At 50.4% G+C, this 20541-nt stretch overlaps 1 protein-coding gene across 5 annotated transcripts in view; it reads left to right on the top strand.

Annotated features, from left to right (window-relative positions):
• The window catches only part of HUWE1 (HECT, UBA and WWE domain containing E3 ubiquitin protein ligase 1), a 2445223-nt gene that overhangs the window by 1509666 nt on the left and 915016 nt on the right, over nt 1–20541 (top strand). For all 5 annotated transcript variants that reach the window (XM_069645305.1, XM_069645304.1, XM_069645303.1 and 2 more), the window contains exon 55: nt 5440–5668. In XM_069645305.1, the coding sequence (XP_069501406.1) occupies nt 5440–5668 (229 nt within the window). The remainder of the gene's footprint in view (nt 1–5439; nt 5669–20541) is intronic.

Below are 20541 nucleotides of genomic sequence, written 5' to 3'. Positions count from 1 at the left end.
CTGATACCAAAGGGGATTTTATTGCTCATACCTGTAGTCTTAATCTTCTGTAGTGCTCCCTAAGGGAACTGCACAGGATTCTGCCTAAAAACGAGCAATCAAGGTTTTGCTCTCAGGAGGTGATGCGGGCTGGTTCTTAAGCACAGTGTAGTCCCCAAGCACCCACAAAGTAATGTCCACACACTGTTAGTGAAAACAGTTCTTTATATAAATAAGGTTCAAGTTATATACACAATCGCAATAACACACTTTGTACTCTGGCAATACTATAATGGCAAAAATATAAAGGTCTACGTGTTACCACTCGAAAGAATGCAAGTTAAATCAAGCAATGGCAGAATACTGACTCCCTTTACCTAGATACAGTTCTGTGCGAGGATCCCCCCAACTGGGCAACCTGTAAATAAAGCATATTAACAAGCCCAGCCCAATTATGCTCAATATAGTCTTGAGTCCTTCTAAAGGGTTCCGCAAACCCAAAGTACCTGGTTTTGTGGAGTTCTTCGGTGAGTCGTCGACGGGCACTTCTTGAGTGCACTCCCTTTCAGGCAAGAGCCACGGGTCGTCAAGAGTCCGTGAAGAAAAAGGGTGAACTCTGTCGTGGTGGCAGCAGCTTCGGTCCTTGCGGTGCTCGTTGACGATCGGTCAAACTCCTGCAGGCTGAGGCATGCACTGCACCTCGACGATGAGTGTTCGTTGCCGCACGAAGTCAATGAAGAACTTTGGCCCAACAAGGGAGTCGAGTCGTCAGTGGCTTTGCGGTCTTCGGGTGGTGGGAAACCCACCAGCCGATTCTCCTCAGTCGTTGGCGTTTTTGACTTTCTCCGGCAGGACTAAAGCGGTTGACGGGGATCAGCAATGGAGTACTTGTTTCAATGTTCTTAGGCGAAGGGAGCACTGCTGCTCTGGTCGGCGGCGGTGGACGGCTGTCCGGTGCTTCTCTTCATTCTCCTCGGCGGTCCCCTTCTCCGGTCGGCAGCCTTGGCAAAGGTCAGCTGGTGCACGATGGTCTCTCGTAGCTCGGGAAGAGGTCTCCTAGCCAGGTCCTCTTGGACCAGTTCTTGAAGGCACAACAGCTTTCAGACAGCAAAGGACAGCAGCAGCAGTTGTTCTTCCAGTGGGTTTCAAAGTTAAGCATCAGGTTCGACTTTAGCTTCTGACCGATTTCTAGCAGTGAGCGCCCCAGGATATACTGTTGATCTCCCATTCACTCTGCGGGGTCACACTCTGGCAACCAATCATCCCGAAGGGCATTCAGGCAGCCAATCTGCTCACAGCGCATTCAGGCCATTCTCCTCGCAACACAGGATGTGGATTCTGACAAGTATCGCGCCATTCAACACTCCACACTGCATTCCTACCAGATTCGGGCAGGGCTGTCTGTCATTGTGTCAACCACCAGATACTAGACACCAATAACATGGAATGCGTATTCGTCACACACTCAATTCACCCAGGTCCCACCCCACGGGCATACCCACAACATAGTCATTGGGAATGCTCCAGCCAGTCTGGCCTGGACTTCCCCACAACACCATATATGGGACTTCCACCCAAAAGCCACTGACGTAGAAGGGACAGAGTCGGGGCTTCCCGGGACTTCAGGAAAAGTAAGGTAACATGCGATAGAAAGCAAGAGGATACAGGGGCCATCTTGTTTCCTATCAGGAAGCCACTGATTCTAATGACAGGGCCTGGACATCCCAAAATGGAGGACGCTCAGGGCACCTGTCAATTCAGCACAGAGCTGCCACCAGCCCGTTCCCTGCTCTGTGGGCCACACACAGGTGCCCAAAAACATACATTAGGAGTACAGGGTTGTATTCCCACCCATGGGTGCCATAAGGGTATCCAAAGGGTCTGTTCACCAAAGCAAATACAGGAAGAGACGCACCGCCAGGAGTCCCATGTGAACTTCTATGCGGAAAACAAGTCAGAACACATAATAAAAAGCAATAAAGGACTAGGATTCTGGAGGCCCTGTCCCTCCGATGCATTTCCAGCATCACACTCGCCAAGGCCCGGGCGTCATCTACTTTGAAGTGCTATGGACACAAATGGAAGCGCTTTGCGACTTGTTGCAGTTCGCAGAAGATAAACCCTCTAAGGGTCACAGCCCCTCAAGTACTAACGTATTTACTGTCTTTGGCTAAATCGGGACTGGCTCATGCCTCCGTCTAGGTACATCTGGCGGCTATCTCCCGCTACACCAGATCTCCGGGACGGTCATCACTGAGGTTGCACCGTCTAGTTAATGAGTTTGTTAAGGCACTGTTCCGCTCATTCCCGCTGGTGAAGGCTCCATCCCCAGGGTGGGAACTCACTGTGGTGCTGACTAGGCTCGTAGGGGCTCCATTCGAATCTATGCATTCAGCTCTGCGCAAATATCTGTCGTGGAAGACCGCATTCCTCGTGGTAATCCTACTCTGCAAGGCGAGTAGGTGAGATCCAGGCCCTGTCATGTAAGCAGCCTTATTTGACTTATCATGAGATGAGGTTGGTGCTGCGGACGCACCCCTCCTTCATGCCCAAGGTTCAGTCGAAATTTCTTCTCAACGAGCCCTTGTTTTTACCTGTGTTTTTTCCGACGCCTCTGTCACCAGCTGAATGGATTTTGCACTCGCTGGATGTGGTTAGAGCGCTGAAAGTTTGTAGCCCGCACAGAGTTTCCAGAAAAGTCAAATTTTTGTGAACTTTGGTCCTGTGAACCATGGGAAGGCCCTGTCCAAGGCTTCCATTTCCAGGTGGCTCTCTGACTGTATCACTCACTGTCACCGGTTGGCAAACAGACAGCTGCCTGGCCATTCTACCAGAACGATCGTTGCTACAACGGCATTCCTGTCTGGTGTGCCCCTGCTGGAGGTCGACTCACACCTTTGTTAGGAAAGATTTCAATTTCATGTGTAATTTTCCCTCCAGTTGTGATTCCCCCCCCCCCCACCCCAACTTTTTGCTAATGTCTAAACACCATAGTCTGACTTTACCAGAAGAGCACAGCCTTCTGCTGCCCTCCACTGGACTTTTCGCCCACTTGCCCTTAAAGACAGTCAGTACTGGGAGACTGTGTTTCCCTTAGTCCTTGTTTCCCTTAGTCCTTGTACATGTTGCAACATGTAACAAGTGTACAATGTACCTTACAGTACGGAGCACATGGATATAGTCGTTTCCAAAGACCCTAGATACTCTGGAAGGATTTTTTTAGAAGTGCAGATGTGCCTTGGACAGGGCTGGTGGCAGCTTATCATTTTGCATATTTTTAACCCTTTCTTGCCAGGTAAGCAGAGATTACTGCGTTTGGCACGGTCAGGTGACCTGGCTCCAAAATGGCCACGCCACAAGGTTCTTTGTCCTGTCATTTGACCATCTTGCCCCTTCACCTTCCCCATGTCGAGCCGACCCGGGTCGGTCCTTATTTGGGCATGCATTTTCCTGCGAAGCGCCAAGCTTTCGCAGGCTTCTGCATGCCTTGCGTGTGTGCCGCCAGGATGTGGGCTGGAACGTCTGGTTCCAATACACATCCTGGGTGCCAGAAAGTCTGGAGTGCTGTGAATGCCTGGGACCACCGTGGTCCATGATTGGTCCATGTATGATATGCCTGTATGTGAGCAGATCTCCCATTGGGTCCTCTTAGTTTTGGCGCAAAGGAGATTCTGGATAAGAGAAGGGTGCAAACACCCATACCAGGTCGATCTCCAGAGTTCTCACTGAACGAAGGATAGGGTCCAAGTATCCCCAACTAAGAAGCTGAGTCGAGGAACCGCTGGTGACCCGCTGGAAGGTTTGGCACCCTGAGCCTGCTGTCTTCCCGCTTTGACCCCTCTGCATCTGATCGTCTTAGGTCTGCAAAGACTCTTTGACCCATTGGAATAGTGGGACCAACTATTCTCTGCACTTTCATCTTAACCTACAAGTAAGCCTTTTCGGAAGTGTCCCTGGGCCATCCAGTGGAGACTGACCAGCATGCGCAGGCATTGGGCTCTGATACTGCTGCCGTTTCGAGGAGGCCTTTGAAACTTGGTACATCGCAAGCTCTGTGTACACGACACACACCGAATTTCGTACACTTGGCGTTCCCAGGTCTGGAGTAAAGTGAGCGTGCCCGAATCGGAGTTTACGCAGTTGCCCTGTCGCCCAGCCGTGGTGACGAACTTTGCAAGTTCATTGCAGCTGTGGTCCTCTGTGCCCTGAAGCCTGCTTCAGCGGAACTGGCCTGATCTATCCACCAGGAGCAGAGAAATCGCCACTGTCCCATAGGGGAATCAACGCTGTAACTTTGTTGCTGAAAGCTGCAGAACCACGAGATTGTGACATTTGAACCTGCAACCAGGGACTCGACTGCCGAAGTTTGGTCCGGAGGACGTCTGGGCTCGGTGAGTAATCGCAACCCTAACTGGTGGCCCCTACGCATCCATCCATTTTTATGCACAGGTGGCCCCGCTCCTTTCCACTGCTAGTGCAAGCTATTCCCAACTCTTGGAATCGATTCTGCCCTCAAGTGGAGGCCCTCCTCAAATAGTGGGGACCTATTCTTCATCACTTCCCCCACCTTCCTGAGCTGCCACAGACCCTTGAAGAGACCCTCTTTTGCCCATTTGAACTACCGCATGCGCCAGCAGTGTAAGTACATTTGAGCAATAGGCTTCACTCTTCTTAGGGATTGGACTGCCTCCTAGTTAGGAGTGTGTTGGATGCAGAAGGGACTAAAGACTATTTGCACTGCCTGTTTCCTTCCCCTTTCAGGTTGTGGACCCATTTCGTGCATTAACCATTTAAACCCCATTGGTCTTGTATATACGTATTTAGATAGGATTGTGTTGGCTTAAAAGTATTACTGTGAGATTTGTGTGTGGAAACTCAAATGCCTTGAAATAAATGTATTTGTATTTTTAATATATACACCTGACTGGGAGTGATTTGTAAGTGTACTTTGCTCTGTGCGCTCATTGAGGTTTTTCAGTCACCCTCACCCCTCCTGAGACATAGTCTAGACTGCCGCCATAGCTACCTTGATTGGTCTGGCTTGTGGTTACCCTGTTCCAAGAAACTAGGCTGGCCTCCTGAACCTCTGCACAACAGGTCAGAGTTCAGAAATCCATCTTAACAACCTTCACAAAATTCTACTGGGTTGACAGGGATTCCAGGGAGGAGTCCAGAGTCGGCCAAGCAGTGCTGCCTAACCTGTTGCTTCAAGGTGAGCATGGTGAGGAGGTATGAGATTGCTTCTGTTGAGCCTTGCCACCTCCTGTGGTTGTGCATGTGTGTACTGCTGTGTATTCTTTATTCATGTGCATGTGAATCCATGCCAGACCCATGCTGGTGAACAACAGTTACAGGTAAGTAACTTGTTCCTTCTATCACTTTTGGTATTGATTCTGATGGATTTTAATTATTCCTGTTCCTGGCCTCTGTGATGCTTGACTGTTTTTATTCTTTCCACAGCGGATATCCCTCCTTCTCCAGGAAATATTCCTGCCACTCATCCATTGATGGTGCGCCACGCAGATCACAGCTCTCTTACCCTTGGCAGTGGCTCCTCCACCACCCGTCTAGCCCAGGGTATTGGGCGTAGCCAAAGGACCTTGCGTCAGTTGACGGCCAACACTGGTCACACTATCCATGTCCACTACCCTGGAAATAGGCAGCCAAATCCACCCCTGATTTTGCAAAGGTATGTATAGTGGACTGCAGAGCTCTAAAAGAGGCGTGAATATGTTGAAGGTGAAGATGATGGAGGTGTAACACCAACAGGTTGTGAGGATAGTAATAAAGGGTGTAGGGGACATCCGAATAAGGTTAAGAGGAACGAGCGGCTTAGGGACCTCTGGTGAATGTAAATGATTGCATGAAGAGAATGAGGTTTAAAAGTAAGAGCTTGAGATCTGCTCATGGATGTTGAGGCATTGTATAGAAATGTGGAGTGTGATGTACTTTGTACAAGGAGCAGGAGATTTGGTCATTGTTGATGGTAATTATTGTCATTTTTAATCAACTGTTTACAACAGTGAATTCAGTATAGGTTAAGGAGATGCCATTGTGTGCGTTTGCTTAGAGATTTGTCTAGGATTCTACTCTTCCATTTTAGTGACCGCAAAAAGATGCCAGGTTAGGGCACCATCTTCTCCCTCCCCTTGCTCCTCCTTTTACAGCCCCGTAAATCTTTCATTATTTAAGACCCTTGCACAATTTCTACTGGAGTGGTGGGTACTTGCTCTGCCCTCAACTTGCAAAACGCCGATTTCGAATGGATTGTGTCCTCCCACGTATTCCTCATCTTAGCTATATCCTTACCTTCAACTTTGCTGCTTCGGAAAAAAAATTCTCTCCACCAGAGGGCGCTCTGTTCGAGGTTGCAGTGTCGATGTCCCTCGGCGGCATCCGTTGAGCGCCGGTGTCATCCGCTGTATAAATGTCTCGAGCCCCGCCCGTTGGCCTCAGTTCAATTTTTCCGTTAGCTTCGCTTCGGGAACGAGTAAACAGCGCTTCAGTTCGTGAAAATGTCATCTAAACCTTCCACGCCGAAGACTGGATTAAATAATTGCCAGCTATGTGGAAGGAAGATGTCCATAACAGATCCCCATCGGAATTGCCTCTGGTGCCTCGGTTCCGACCATCGTATAGACGAGTGCGGTTCCTGTCAGTCGACCCATAAAGCATTAAAGGAACGGAGAGGTAAGCTGGCAGTGTGGGAGGAGTCCTCAATTTTCTTTGAGTGGGTATGGGGGGAGACTAGGCGAGTCTACTTTAAGACGTCACAAATCTAAAAAGTCTAGGTCGAGGAGCAGATCCAGGAAGTCCTCTTCTTCTTCCTCTAAAAAGACGACACCGATCTCCCTCTTCCTCGACGTCCTCAGAGGAAATTATTACATGTCCATCAAAACATGATTCCCCGAAAAAGTGGGAAGCTTTTAGACCATCTATGCTAAAGATCTTTGAGAAAACGACCCAGATCCCCTCAAAGAAGTCTAGTGAAAGCTATGCCCCTGCTCATGCAAAGAGTGGCAAGGGAAGATCTAAGACAAGAAAATCCGGCAAGAAATCGAGGGTGTCGTCCAGGGAGTCCTCGCCAAAGCCTCACATAAAACGCCTACTGGTGCAAAAATTGGGGGTAGTACTCGATAAAATGGCGTCTGATATTAATCTGCCAATAAAATCCTCGTCGAAGACTTCCTCAAAGCCTCTGCCGAAGGTGATCGAGCATAGGATGTCGACAGACCATTCCAAGAAGGTTACGTTGAGTGTACAGTTGACAGTGTCGAAGGCTCCTTCAATGGTGTTGACAATTCCTTTGAAAGAGTGGAAGGTTACCTCTACGATATTGAAGACGATACCTATTAGGTTGACGCCATCAACACCCTTGTCGACGTCTTCGTTCATTCCTGTTGCAAAATCGATGTCTGTGTCGAAGTCCATGCCACCTGAGAAATGTTCACCCTGAAAGTAGACAGGATTTCTTTAAAACCATGTCCTCCGTTTATGAAGGAGGTTCATCAGGCGAGCAAGATGTTTCACCAGCTGGTGCGCAATTTGGAACAAAACAGGTCGCTGAGGAGTTGATTGATCCTCAATCTAAGATGGCAGACTTATGAGTGCTTGCAGTCAGCAAGTGGTCTGGACACATCTCCAGAATATGAATTTGAAAAGCCTGACCCGGCTGAGCCTGCTGATGCATGATACAGAAAGTTAACGAACAGGGTAACTGAGTTTATGGGATGGAGCAGAAATTCACCTCTATCAGGCGGATGATATGACTGACATCCTCTCGGGGGGACCTCAACAAGACCCTATACTTCCTTTTCAAGTAGCTCTACAAAGAAAGGTGACCACTGCATGGGAAAACCCTGAGTCTACTCCGGCAGTAAATACATTTTTTTTCAAAATAGAGCCCCTGTTCTTCAGATCCTGAATATTTGAGTAAACACCCATCACCTGAGAGTCTTGTAGTTCAGGCACGGAAGGTTTCCTGTCCATAATAAGGGATGGAAAGGAGGCTACGGGGGAATGCCTTCAATCAGGTTTGGACACGGCTGACAGCATCAGTAGGTCCATGGTGTCTAGTACTGTGCTACGTAGGTTTGCGTGACGGAGGAAGTCTGGTTTTGCACCGGATGTGTAGGCAAGACTTCTCAATATGCCATTTGACGGCTCGCGGTTGTTCGTCAGCAAGGCAGATGAAAGTTTGGAGAAGCTGTAGACCTCCAAAGCGGCAGCAAAATCAGTCAGTGCCGCTTTACAACAACCTCAACAACGCCCCTACAAAGGCTCATCTTCCTGGAGTGGGTCGTCCCTTTCGATTGTATTCCTTATTTGGAAAGGGGAGGGGACAGGCCAGTCAAAGGAATTTTCCTTGGGGGCGAGGAAACGGTACTAGATCTGCCCCAGCCGCAAAGCCACTCTGAGGTTTTGACCCACTGGATCTCACAGCATCTGGAAGAATGGCAGGGCATTACTTCAGATGCTTGGGCGCTGTAAACAGTATCCCGAGGATACTGCCTTCCTTTTCAAAAGAAATCTCAAATCACCCGACGGGATACAACTCTGGCAAAGATCCAGACCCGCTCCTTTTGCAGGAAAGCTGAATTCTGCTACAGAATGGCGCAATAGAACATGTACCTATAGCGGAGAGGAACAACGGTTGGTATTCCCCTTGTTTCCTTATACCAAAGAAGGACGGAGGATCAAGACCAATCTTAGACTTGAGAAACTTGAACAAGTTCCTCAGGAAGGATGTTTAATATGGTCACACTCTCTCAGATCCTTCAGGCTCTCCAACTCCAAGACTGGTATCATTGGACCTTCAGGATGCTTCCTTTCATGTGCCAATACATCTCAAACACAGGAAGTACTTGAGGTTCGCGAACAGCAATTCTCACTACTAGTTTTGAGTTCTGCCTTTCGGGTTGACCTCCGCCCGAGAGTTTTCACCAAGTTGATGGCGGTGGTGGCAGTGAGTCTCATGAGGGGGAATTCACGTCTACCCCTACCTGGACGATTGGATGATCAGAGCACGTTCTCCCGAACAAGCACAGGAGCATCTATCCAAGACCTGCCGCTTCCTTCACAAACTGGGCTTTTCTCTGAACTTAAAATAGTCAAACATAATACCATCACAGAAACTCAAGTTTATCGGAGCAGTCCTGGATACTTGTTCAGGCAAAGCCTCACCTCCCGAAGAGCGAGCTCGCCGCATTCTGCAGATGGTAACAAAATTCCAGAATGCCCAGCATCTAGCGGCCTTTGATTTTCTCAGGTTGCTCGATCTTATGGTATCATGCATTTTTCTGGTGCCAGAAGCCAGATTGAGGATGAGATCCTTTCAATGGGCCCTCAGGACTCAATGGTCCCAATTTTCAGGGGAAATTTCAGATCTTTTGCAAGTTCCGGCCAGAGTGGCGCAGGATCTTCGATCGTGGGCTTTCAACAACAGTATCGTCAAGGGAGAATCTTTTTGGCAACCATGGCTGGAGAGAACGGTAGTCACGGGCGCATCACTTACAGGGTGGGGAGGCCATACCAACGATTTGACGATCAGCGGTCGTTGGTCTCCATTGGAGTCCAAACTACACATCAACCTATTGGAGCTGAGGGCAATCAGACTAGCGCTGAAGGCCTTTCTGCCCTCTGTGTGGGGGAAAGAATGTCCTGATAATGACGGACAATACAGTGGCCATGTACTACCTCAACAAGAGAGGAGGAGTAGGGTCACTACCACTGTCCAGAGAGGCAATGCAGCTCTGGTTCTGGGAAATACAGGAAGGGATCCCTCTGTCGGCAGTTCATCTAGCCGGAGAGCAGAATACAGCAGCGGACGCTCTAAGCAGGCAGACCAGTCTCCCACGAATAGAAACTAGCTCAGGAAGTCCTTGAAAAGATCTTCGCCCTTTGGGGAACCCCTCAAGTGGATCTGTTTGACCAGGGTCAACAGGAGTGCGAACTGTACTGCTCAAGGGAATTTCCTCCGAGAGGAGCTCTAGGAGACGCGTTTGTGTTGGACTGGGAATTTCCACCCCTGTACGCGTTTCCTCCAGTCCCTGTGATCCCTCAAGTAATCAGGAGGCTAAGAAGGTTCAGTAAAACCATGATCCTAATTGCCCCCGATTGGGGCCAGGAGAACATGGTACCCGGACCTTCTGGACAAGTCCATCTGCCCTTCAATACATCTTCCACAAGGGGAGGATCTGCTCTCACGAGAGGAAGGTCAGTTTCTCCATCCAGAAGTCAAAACACTCAACCTTCATGCATGGCTTCTGAGAGGCTGAGATACAAGGATTGGGACCTTCCGGATGACGTTATGGCGATTTTTGCTTTCGGCCAGAAGAACAGCAACTAAATCTCTGTACCGGTGTCGTTGGAACAAGTTCAGTAACAGGTGCAGGGATAAGAATATGGACCCTTTTCAGTGTAATAATCCCACAATATTGTCTTTTCTGCTACGGCCAATCTGGGGCTCCAGGTTGGCACAATAATGGGTTATTTAGCAGCGCTATGCATTTTTTAAGCGCTCCTCAGAGGAAGAATCTTATTTCAAAATATCCTTGATTACACAATTCTTAAAAGGTCTTGAAAAGTTATTGGAGGAAACACATTCTCCAGCATGGGGTCTGGCATGGATTCACATGCTCATGAATATTCCCTGTCATCAGGCTAGGAATCCTTGTGTAACGCTCACCTGATTCCCGTAGAGGCGCCGGTCTTGACTGGGCGTATACCGTATCTTCAAAGGTGATGTGTAACACACGGCTGGCTCTTTGGGCTGGACCTCTGTGCACTGTATGTCTGCCTCGAAGGGTAAGATGTCTTGGGTAAGTGAACGCCGTGCTCTCCATCTGCCTCGGGGCAGGGTGCTGTAACCAGTTTCTTCACTGGATAAGGGGAGCAGGCCTCTTGACTTCAGAGGACTGCTGTCCGTCGTTTACTGCACGAACGGTAAGTTTCGAGTAATTCTAATGTCTTTAAAGTCTTTAGTAATGATGTTTCTTGTTTTGCAGGGTTCCGGCGATGGCGGATGACGGGCTGAAGTGAGTTGAAGATGGAGCCCGTGTGATGAATAGAAGCGCCTGGAAGCACGTAAGTAAGCGCTTGTTGCCTGCTTCACGATGCGCTCTGTCTTTTTATTTTTCAGGTACAAGTTCGGAGCGGCTGCAGGGTGCCGGAATACCCACTGGGTTAGATGTGGAAAGGAGTAATGGCACGTGAGTATTAAAGTTCCCCAATGTCTTTAAACGCACCTTGTTTTGTCTTTCAGATGCGGGATGCAGCGCCGAAGGCCTCCGGAGCGTGCAAAGAGTTGGTAAGCTTTTGTCTTTCAGATGCCGGAATGCAGTGTGAAAACCTCCGGAGCGCACGAAGAGTAGGTAAGCCTTTGTCTTTCAGATGCCGGAAGGCAGCGCGAGGCGTTGGTGACAGCCGATGGACCAGGTAAGTGAAGAGCTGTCACTGAAGACCGTAATGCTAACCTGTTCTTTCTTGTCTTTATAGGTGTTGCTGAAGACTGGATTCAGGATGGTAAGCCTTTTTCCTTAGGCCCAGGATCAGATGCAGAAGACACGATGAGCGTTCTGCTGCAGAGGATGCAGAATAACGCAAAGCAAGATTCATCCATCGGGTGTGGTTTAAATAGCCTCCTGTAGTGCTTAGGTGTCTCCTTCCACAGCCACGCCTAGGTAAGAAAAGAGTTCCTGCTTTCCAGAAGAGTTCCAGTGTTCTGAATCTAGGGAGTGGCTCCTGCCCCACCCAACAGGAAAAGTAGTTCCAAACAGAAGAGGATCAGAGGCTCAACTGGCAGGCAAGTAAGCAGCATGGTCTGCTGCAGGTAAGTCCACCCAAGCATTATGAGCCCGGCGCTTCCAGCGCTGGGACTGGGCATATTTATGAGCCTGGTGCCACTGGCGCCAGGACTGGGTCCAAAAGGTCCCAATTAGGACTGGTTGGCACTCGGAACCTGGGTTATGGATCTGCTTCCAAGGGAGTTGGGAAAACCCTGACCTTTTGGAAGCAGAGATCATGACACCTTGGTAAAGAAAAAAATCAGTATCAGTTTCGTTTCTGATCTTTCTTAGTAGTAACCAATACCTGATCTCTGGGTCATACTGCCCCCAGCCAATGACTGCCCTCTCCCTAATCCCCGCCTCTGGCAGCCATCCTCAGATTTTTACTGCACGCTCAAGTGTTGGGAGTCCTTGTGTTTAGCTCTCGAGTTTTTTACTGTGTTTTCATGCTTTTTCAGGAGATTTTCTCATTTTTAATTGAGCCTCAAGCTCCACCGTTTCTAAGTCCGATAACAGGGACCCGTTTCGGAATTCTTCTACGCCCCTGAAGGGTGAAGTTTTAGTCGAGTTTACACTTCTTGAAGGATTCCGGAAGATCTGCAGCCTACCTCAACGGACATGGCCCAGGACAAAGGGAGCTCGACGCCTGGATCCAAGCTGTTCAGGAACTGCCCTGGATGCGCATTATATAACGTTTTCAAGGACGACGAGCATTCGCAATGTCTCTACTGCCCCCATAGGGACAAGACGCACGTTGAGAAGGACTGGGCGTTCTGGAAGAACCTTTCGGAACGGACCAAACAAGATCGTCGTTCCCGCCTCGCCACCTGGCTGGAGAAGGGCACAGCAAGTGAGAAGGCGAAGAAGTCTGAGCGGGCTTCTAAATCCTTTGAGGGCGCCCCGGCGACAGGCGCTCAACAGAAGGCCAAGCACTGCGAGTCCGCGGGCTCCGGGAGCGCCGAAATGTCGGGCTCTTCGGTTGCCAAGCAGGGCGCTACTTCCCTGGCACGTTCGACCCAGAGCCAGCACTCTGGTTCGGGGAAGAGGAAGTCCGAGAACCCGGGTAGGCCGCTGGAGCGGACCCAGTCGATCTCGAAGGGGGAGCGAGGTGTTGACCCACCGCCCCCCCGCCCCCCCACTCCCTTGACCCCCCCTCCCTCCAAGGCGAAGGCCCAGGACGCACCTAAGGTGGTGAGGGCCTTGATCCACCCGGCTAAGGCCTCTACCCAAGTGGTCTCTGCGACCCTGGCGGAGCCGGCTGAGACTACGCCAATGGAAACGGCCTCTGGGCCCAGAGTATCCCTGCTGCCGCGGAGGGAATCCTCTTTCCAGCCCACAGCTAAGACCCCCGTGAAGCCCCCGGCTGAAAAAGATGGGGGGGGGGGGGCGGTGGCCGTTACAGACTCAGAATCAGCCTCTGAGGAGGAACTGGTGGACACCGAGAGGGGCCTCAAAGGTCCAAAGGCCTCTACGAGAGGTTCATAAACCTCAACGAGAGGTTCGAGAAGGTTCGATCCCAGGGGACGGTCCCTGCTGACGTGATCGAAGATGGCGACGAGGACGACGAACACGGCCCAGTGAAGCGGCCATCCCGTCCGTCGCAGCCATTGCCCGAGCCCCAGGATAACTCGGCGGCCATTTTATTGGCAATCCAATCCTTATGTAACGAGATAAGGTCGAGATTACCACAGACCCCGACAGAGGATCCAGAACCAGGCCTGTCGGGAAACCCGCCGAACAAGCGGAGGAGAGTCCACCCCTCTCCGCCCTTCGTGCCCGCAAGACCGGTGGACCCCTCATCCCCCTCGCCGGGAGAGTATACGGCAACGGATACGGGGACGGACGGCGGCGGCGATGACACAGCAGACGAGGTTGGCTCTTTCCAAGCCATAACTAGGGCATCCGAGCTCTTCCAGCTCTGCCCTGAAGAACAGAAAAAGGAGGGGTTTCTGTACCAACAACGAGAGGCTAAGAGGAAGACGGTCCTCGCGGTGCCTTTACTCGACGACATCTGGGACTAGGGGCTTGCTGTCCTCAAGAACCCTGCCATGACACCCGCCAAGAGGGACAGGTATGAGAAGAAGTACCTAGTCCCCGATGCTGCCCCCTTGTGCCTCAGGGCCCAGCCCACGCCAGACTCGGTCGTCTCGGCAGCGGCTAAGAAGGCAGCGGGCGCGGCGGCTTCAACTTCCACTTCCCCGCCGGACAGCGAGGGTAAGAAGTTGGACTCTATGGGACGACGAGTCATCTCGTCGGCGGTGACGACGATTAAGGCGACCAATGCCTTAGCGATCGTGGCCCGCTACGACAGGGAGCTCTGGTTCAAGATGGCTCCCCTGCTAGATTTCCTGCCTGATGACAAAAGGGCGGAGGCCCTAGAAATTCTGCAGGAGGGCGAGGTTGCGTCGGATCACGCCATTACGGTGGCAACGGACATTGCCGATACCGGATTTCGCCAACTGGGCAACAGAGTTTGCCTCCGACGACGAGGATGGCTCAAGGCGACAGACTTTCGCCAGGACGTCCAGGCCAGAGTGTTGGACATGCCATTCGACAGCAACAACCTCTTTGGTAAGGCGGTGGATGAGTCTCTACAGGCCATCAAGACCAGCTTGGAGATGGCCCGGGCCCTTGGGGTGCTTCAGCAGCGACGGCCCTTTCGGAGCTCTGGAGGCAGACAGGGTGCCTCCAAAGGATCCAGCGGTGGCTCCTCCACCTACCTCCAGGCGGCCCGCTCTTCTTCCCAGGAGGCCTACAGAGGTTCGACGCCCTCTGGTTTCAGGCAGGGGGCTGCTTCGAGGACAGGATCCCCCTCGACGAGGAGTTCCGTCGGGCGATCCTACGGTGGGGCACCCGGGCTCACCTCACAACAGGCACGGACTTTCAAACCCCAGCGTTTCAGGAGACGGTGACTACAGACGCCTCTATGGAGGGTTGTGGGGCCCACACCGGAGATCTCCACGCAAGAGGCCTTTGGCTCCCAGAGGAGAGGTCTCTTCACATCAACATCTTGTAGCTCCATGCAGTGTTCTGGGCGCTCAAGTCGTTCCTCTCATCCCTCAAGGACAAACTGGTGAGGATCTTCACCGACAACACCACCACGATGTTTTACATACGGAAGCAGGGAGGCACCAGATCCCCAGCCCTATCCAAGGAGGCCCAGGATCTGTGGCACTGGTCCGTCGCCCAGGGGATGTTTCTGGTTCCCTTCCACCTGGCAGGAATAAAAAACACCATTGCCGACTCGCTCAGCAGGGAGCTGCGCTCGTGCCACGAGTGGGAACTGCGCCAGGATCAAGTGGATCGACTCTTCCAACGATGGGGCAAACCCCAAATCGACCTGTTAGCGACGGCGGCGAACTCCAAGTGCCAGAGCTTCGCCCGCAGGTTCCCACAGCCGAGGAGCATGGGCGATGCTTTCTCGTTCCCTTGGGACGGCCTGTTTCTGTACGTGTTCCCTCCATTGCCGTTGCTGCTCCGCCTCATCAGCCAGCTCAAGAAGTCCAGGTGCAGGATGATCCTCGTCGCACCGGCGTGGCTGAGGCAGGTCTCGTTCCCGGACCTTCTGGACTTGTCAACGTCCCCGCCAGTCAGGCTGCCCGCGGATGCGGATCTTCTCGCCAGAGGAGGCGCCATTCTACACCACGACCCACAGTCGCTGAACTTGCAGGCCTGGCTCCTGCAGCGCTAGAGTTTGGAGGGTACGATATCCCGGCTGATTGCAGAGAGGTTCTTGCAAAGGCCAGGGCGTCCTCAACTCTCAAGTGTTACGGTCATAAATGGAAGAGGTTCTCTGTCTGGTGCCGTGCACAGAAGATTAACCCTCTGCGGATTACAGCCCCTCAAGTGCTGCCGTACTTACTGTCGCTGGCTAAAGCTGTTTTGGCCCACGCCTCCATAAAAATACATCTGGCTGCCATCTCCCGATATACCAGGACTACGGGACGGGCGTCCTTGTGGTCTCATCGCCTGGTGAAGGAATTTATGAAGGGACTATTCTGTTCATTCCCGCCGGTGAAGGCTCCTGCCCCGGCGTGGGAACTTAATGTGGTGCTGACCAGGCTCATGGGAGCCCCATTCGAGCCTATGCATTCGGCGCCCTTGAAGTTCCTGTCATGGAAGACAGCGTTCCTCGTGGCCATCACCTCTGCACGATGTGTGGGAGAAATTCAGGCCCTATCCTGCAAGCCTCCATACTTGACTTTTCATGACACAAGGGTAGTGCTTAGGACGCACCCCTCCTTCATGCCCAAGGTGCTGTCTGACTTCCACCTCAACGAGCCAGTTTTCTTCCCATCGCCTTCGACGCCAGCCGAGAGGACTTTGCACTCGCTGGATGTAGCTAGAGCGCTGAAGTTCTACGTGGACCGCACGAAGAGTTTTCGGAAGACGTCACAGCTATTCGTGAACTTTGGGTCTGTGAATCAAGGGAAGGCTCTCTCAAAGACTTCCATTTCCAGATGGCTCTCCGGCTGCATCATTCATTGTCACCGGTCGGCAAACTGACCGCTGCTCGGCCGTTCGAGAGCCCATTCGACCAGAGCGATCGCTGCTACCAAGGCGTTCCTATCTGGTGTGCCCCTGCTGGACATCTGCAGGGCTGCTACGTGGAGGTCGACGCACACCTTCACAAGATTCTACTGAGTCGATCGGGACTCCAGGGTCGGCCAAGCAGTGCTGCGCAACCTGTTCGCTTAAGTTGAGCCTGGTGAGGAGGTAAGAGATGCTTAATGTTGAGTTGTAGTATTGGTTAATGTTGAGCCTGTTGCCACCTCCCGTGGTTGTGCATGTGTATACTGCTATGTATTCTTTTATTCATGAGCATTTGAATCTGCCAGACCCCATGCTGGAGAAGGAAAAAGTTACTTACCTGTAACTGTTCTCCAGCATGGGTCTGGCATGGATTCGCATGCGAACCCTCCCACCTACCCCTGTGCGGCTCTTCACTTGGTCATACTACCACTTGGCGTGCTACCAAATCTGAGGATGGCTGCCAGAGGCGGGGCTTAGGGAGAGGGCAGTCATTGGCTGGGGGCAGTATGACCCAGAGATCAGTGATTGGTTACTACTAAAAGACAGATCAGAAACGAAACTGATACTGATTTTTTCTTTACGGAGGATTCCCAGCCTGACGACGGGGAATATTCATGAGCATGTGAATCCATGCCAGACCCATGCTGGAGAACAACAGTTACAGGTAAGTAACTTGTTCCTTATTAAGTACCTGTGTGGGACTTAAATTTAGTATTAAAGTTCCTCACATTCATACCGTTTGAGCCTTTACATTCTTGTCCGTTAAGGCTCCTTACTTTAAAAACCATACTTCTAGTGGCAGTTACATCAGCCTGCAGGGTGAGTGAGTTGCGGGCACTTCTAGCAGACCTCCTCAGTCTTTTACAAAGATAAGGTTGTTCTTAAGGTCAAACCCTCTTTTTTGCCAAAAATTGTCTGATTTTCACCTGTCACAAAAAATAACACTGCCTGCTTTTTACCCTCACGCAAGTAAGGAGGAGGAAAGAATACACAGATTAGACCATAGGAGGGCTCTTACTGAGTGTGTGGTTTAAAGTGACTAAAATAAAGTTAATGGCAACTTTACCTTTTCTGCAGGACAGTAGTCATCCCCAGAAAATGGAGTCAGTGGGAAGTCTCAGACAACCCTGTGTCACTGCACTGAAGGTGCTGTGTACCACACTTGAAAAATATGAGGCCCTGGAGTAGGTGAGGCTCCAGTGCTCAAGATCACACAAAGTGAAAACACACACAGCAAAACACAAGTAAGAGTGGGAAAAAGGCTCACACTCTTACCAGGTGAAAAAAATAAATCCTAGAAATCCAGCATAGCTGCTAAGGGACTCATTAGGTAAGGGAAATCAGCCATTTCTATATTTCAAGACTGGCAAAATTATGTCAGTTTGCCCAACTCTTTGTGGGATACACAGACCGTAAATTGGGGGCTGGCAGTGACTGAGCAAACCTTGTCCAGATTAATAATTTTGGCTATAACTGAATGTTATAGATTGGCTGGGAAAGATCCTCGAGATGGGCTGAGAGCTCATTCAACCAGGGGCATGGCGACTTCAACAGCACTTCAAAGGGGTGTCCCAGTGCAAAGTATTTGCGCAGCAGCCACCTTTATAAAACACTATTGCCTAGATTCGACTTCTTCACAGGGAGGTCTCTTTGCTAAATCAGTACTTCATTCTGTACATGATTGATATCTCTGTACTACCTCCTCCGTTACATAACTGCTTTGGGAGTCTATCTAAGATGAGGAATACGTGGGAGAACACAATCCATTCGAAGAACAAGTTACTTACCAACTGTCACGTTCTTTCGATTTGTTCCTCCCACGTATTCCTCATCGACCTTCCCAGCCTACCCCACAGTACAGTTTGTGGTTTACACTCAAAGTTCCTTTAAAGCTTGGGTCAAAAGAGGCTTGCCATTATCTACAATTCATTGGCTACAATATACAAAAAAAAAGAACTGAGGCCAACGGGCGTGGCTCGTGGCATTTATACAGCGGATGACGTTGGCGCTCGATGGATGCCGCCGAGGGACATCAACGCCGCGGCCTCGAGCACAGCGCCCTCTATTGGAGAGAACATTTTTTCTGAAGCAGCAAAGCTGAAGGTAAGGATATATCTAAGATGAGGAATATGTTGGAGGAACATCCAATCGAAAGAACGTTGCAGTTGGTGAGTAATTTGTTCTTCTAATGGCGTCCTTCATCCCACAGATTTCTTATCTTAGATATTGTCCAGCATGGGGTTTGGTATGGATTCAGATGCTCATGAATATTCCCTGTCAGGCCGGGAATCGTCAGTAAAAGAAAAAAATGCACTTTCACTTACAAATTGTATTTCGCCTCTAAACCAATCACTGTACTCTAGTGTCATACTGCCCCAACCAATGACTGGCCTCTTCCGGGGCCCCTCCTCTGGCAGCCATCTCCAGATTTTTACAGCACGTTCAAGTGTTTGGTTTTCTCTGTGAGTGTTAGGGAGAATTCTCATAAATGGCTGATTTCCCTTACCTAATGAGTCCCTTAGCAGCTATGCTGGATTTCTAGGATTTATTGTTTTCACCTGGTAAGAGTGTGAGCCTTTTTCCCACCCACTCTTACCTGTGTTTTGCTGTGTGTTTTCACTTTGTGTGATCTTCAGCACTGGAGCCTCACCTACTCCATGGCCTCATATTTTTCAAGTGTTACACAGCACCTTCAGTGCAGTGACACAGGGTTGTCTTTGAGACTTCCCACTGACTCCATTTTCTGGGGCTGACTACTGTCCCCCAAAAAAGGTAAAGTTGCCATTAACTTTATTTTAGTCACTTTAAACCACAGACCCAGTAAACCCCCATCCTACATGGAGTATTGGAAAGGGTTCATTCTTAACTCTTTTTGTCTGTCTCTCTTGGAGCCTTGTTTCACTCCCTTTACATCTTACATCAAGACTTCACTGGTGGCAGTAGTAACTACCCTAACATTTCTACTGCGGTTATCTTATATAAATGTGGTAATGTTTTAGGCTATTATATTAGCCTCGCACATAAACCCGCTTGACCAAATACATTTTATTTTGGCGCTGGCTGGGTTTATTCGCCATTTCTTTGTTAGTCTTTCTCGTGTTTTTCTCTTCGCGCCAAACCGGGGGTGGTTCCTTTGTTCGCTGTCTTTTCACGGGCTTCTGCATAGAAGCCCTCCTTAAGGCGCCTGAAAGTCTGGGTAGGCAGGATGTGAGGGAGGATTCTTCAGACCCATGCTATGGGTTCCCTTGGTAACCCAAGTCGCACTTCTGTTTGATTGGCTAAGGGGACTGTCCTTGCCAGGACAGCCACCCTGCTGTGTGATGGACAGCCAGGCTGTATGAATGGGGGAAAACTGCATAAAAAGCAGGTCTCTGGGACTGGAAAGGCAGTCGCCACTGGAACGAAAGAACCAACAAGGAGTTGGCAGAAGAGGGCCACCTACAACGACTGAACCGCTCGGTGAAGCCCTGCTGCAGGTCTGAATCTTCAGAATCCGATGACAGAGAAGGTCCTCCAGGAAACTTCTTCCCTTGAGCTGGTAGGAACAGCCAGTTTGCCCAAACTGCAAGCCAGGACCCCTCCTCTGGTCGAACTCGCTGTACAGAGCTACAGTGTGCCGGATAGCCAGGAAGGACGGACCGTTCTTGGGTTTTAAGGAGCGCACCTTTTATGCGTTACTTTGCTCTGCTGCTGGTTTCTTCCCTGGGTAGTGCAGGACCCTCCAGTCTTCCTACTTCGTGTCAGTCCGACAGTCTGTTCAGGGACCGTGAGCCTGCAGGAACTACCAGGAACGTCCACCTCCGCTAAAGCTCCCTCTCCGTTTTAAGGTGCTGTGCAAATGTGGTTGCTCGTTTCGTTTAACCACGGTGAAAGTCTTTGAAATCTTTCTCCAATCTGAGGGCTTGTCCTTCTCTTCTCTTTGAACTAACTTTTCTCTCAACCAACCTCGTCCGGAAACCGTGCCACGAACTTTACTGCGAACTACCCTAAACTGTGTGATCTTGAGCAAAAGACTTTAGACCCATTGACTTCGGCTTTAAGCCTTTTCTTACTGATTTCATCACTGTAGTTCCACTTGTTCAATTGCCCTGAGTACTTAACTGTTGGTTTGATTTAATTTCTAATAACTTTCTTTCCCTCCCTTTTAAATTGCTGGAGTGCCATTTTGCTCCCACTTCATTTTGTGAGCTTAACATGTCTGGAATTTAACGGACGTGGTCTGGTGTATTAAAATTGTGATTTT

The sequence above is a fragment of the Ambystoma mexicanum genome, chromosome 2p (assembly GCF_040938575.1).
Source record: "Ambystoma mexicanum isolate Mex_15411 chromosome 2p, UKY_AmexF1_1, whole genome shotgun sequence".
Classification (NCBI taxonomy): Eukaryota; Metazoa; Chordata; class Amphibia; order Caudata; family Ambystomatidae; genus Ambystoma; species Ambystoma mexicanum.
Note: the sequence above shows the minus strand (reverse complement) of the source record. Positions and strands in the feature narration are given on the sequence as shown.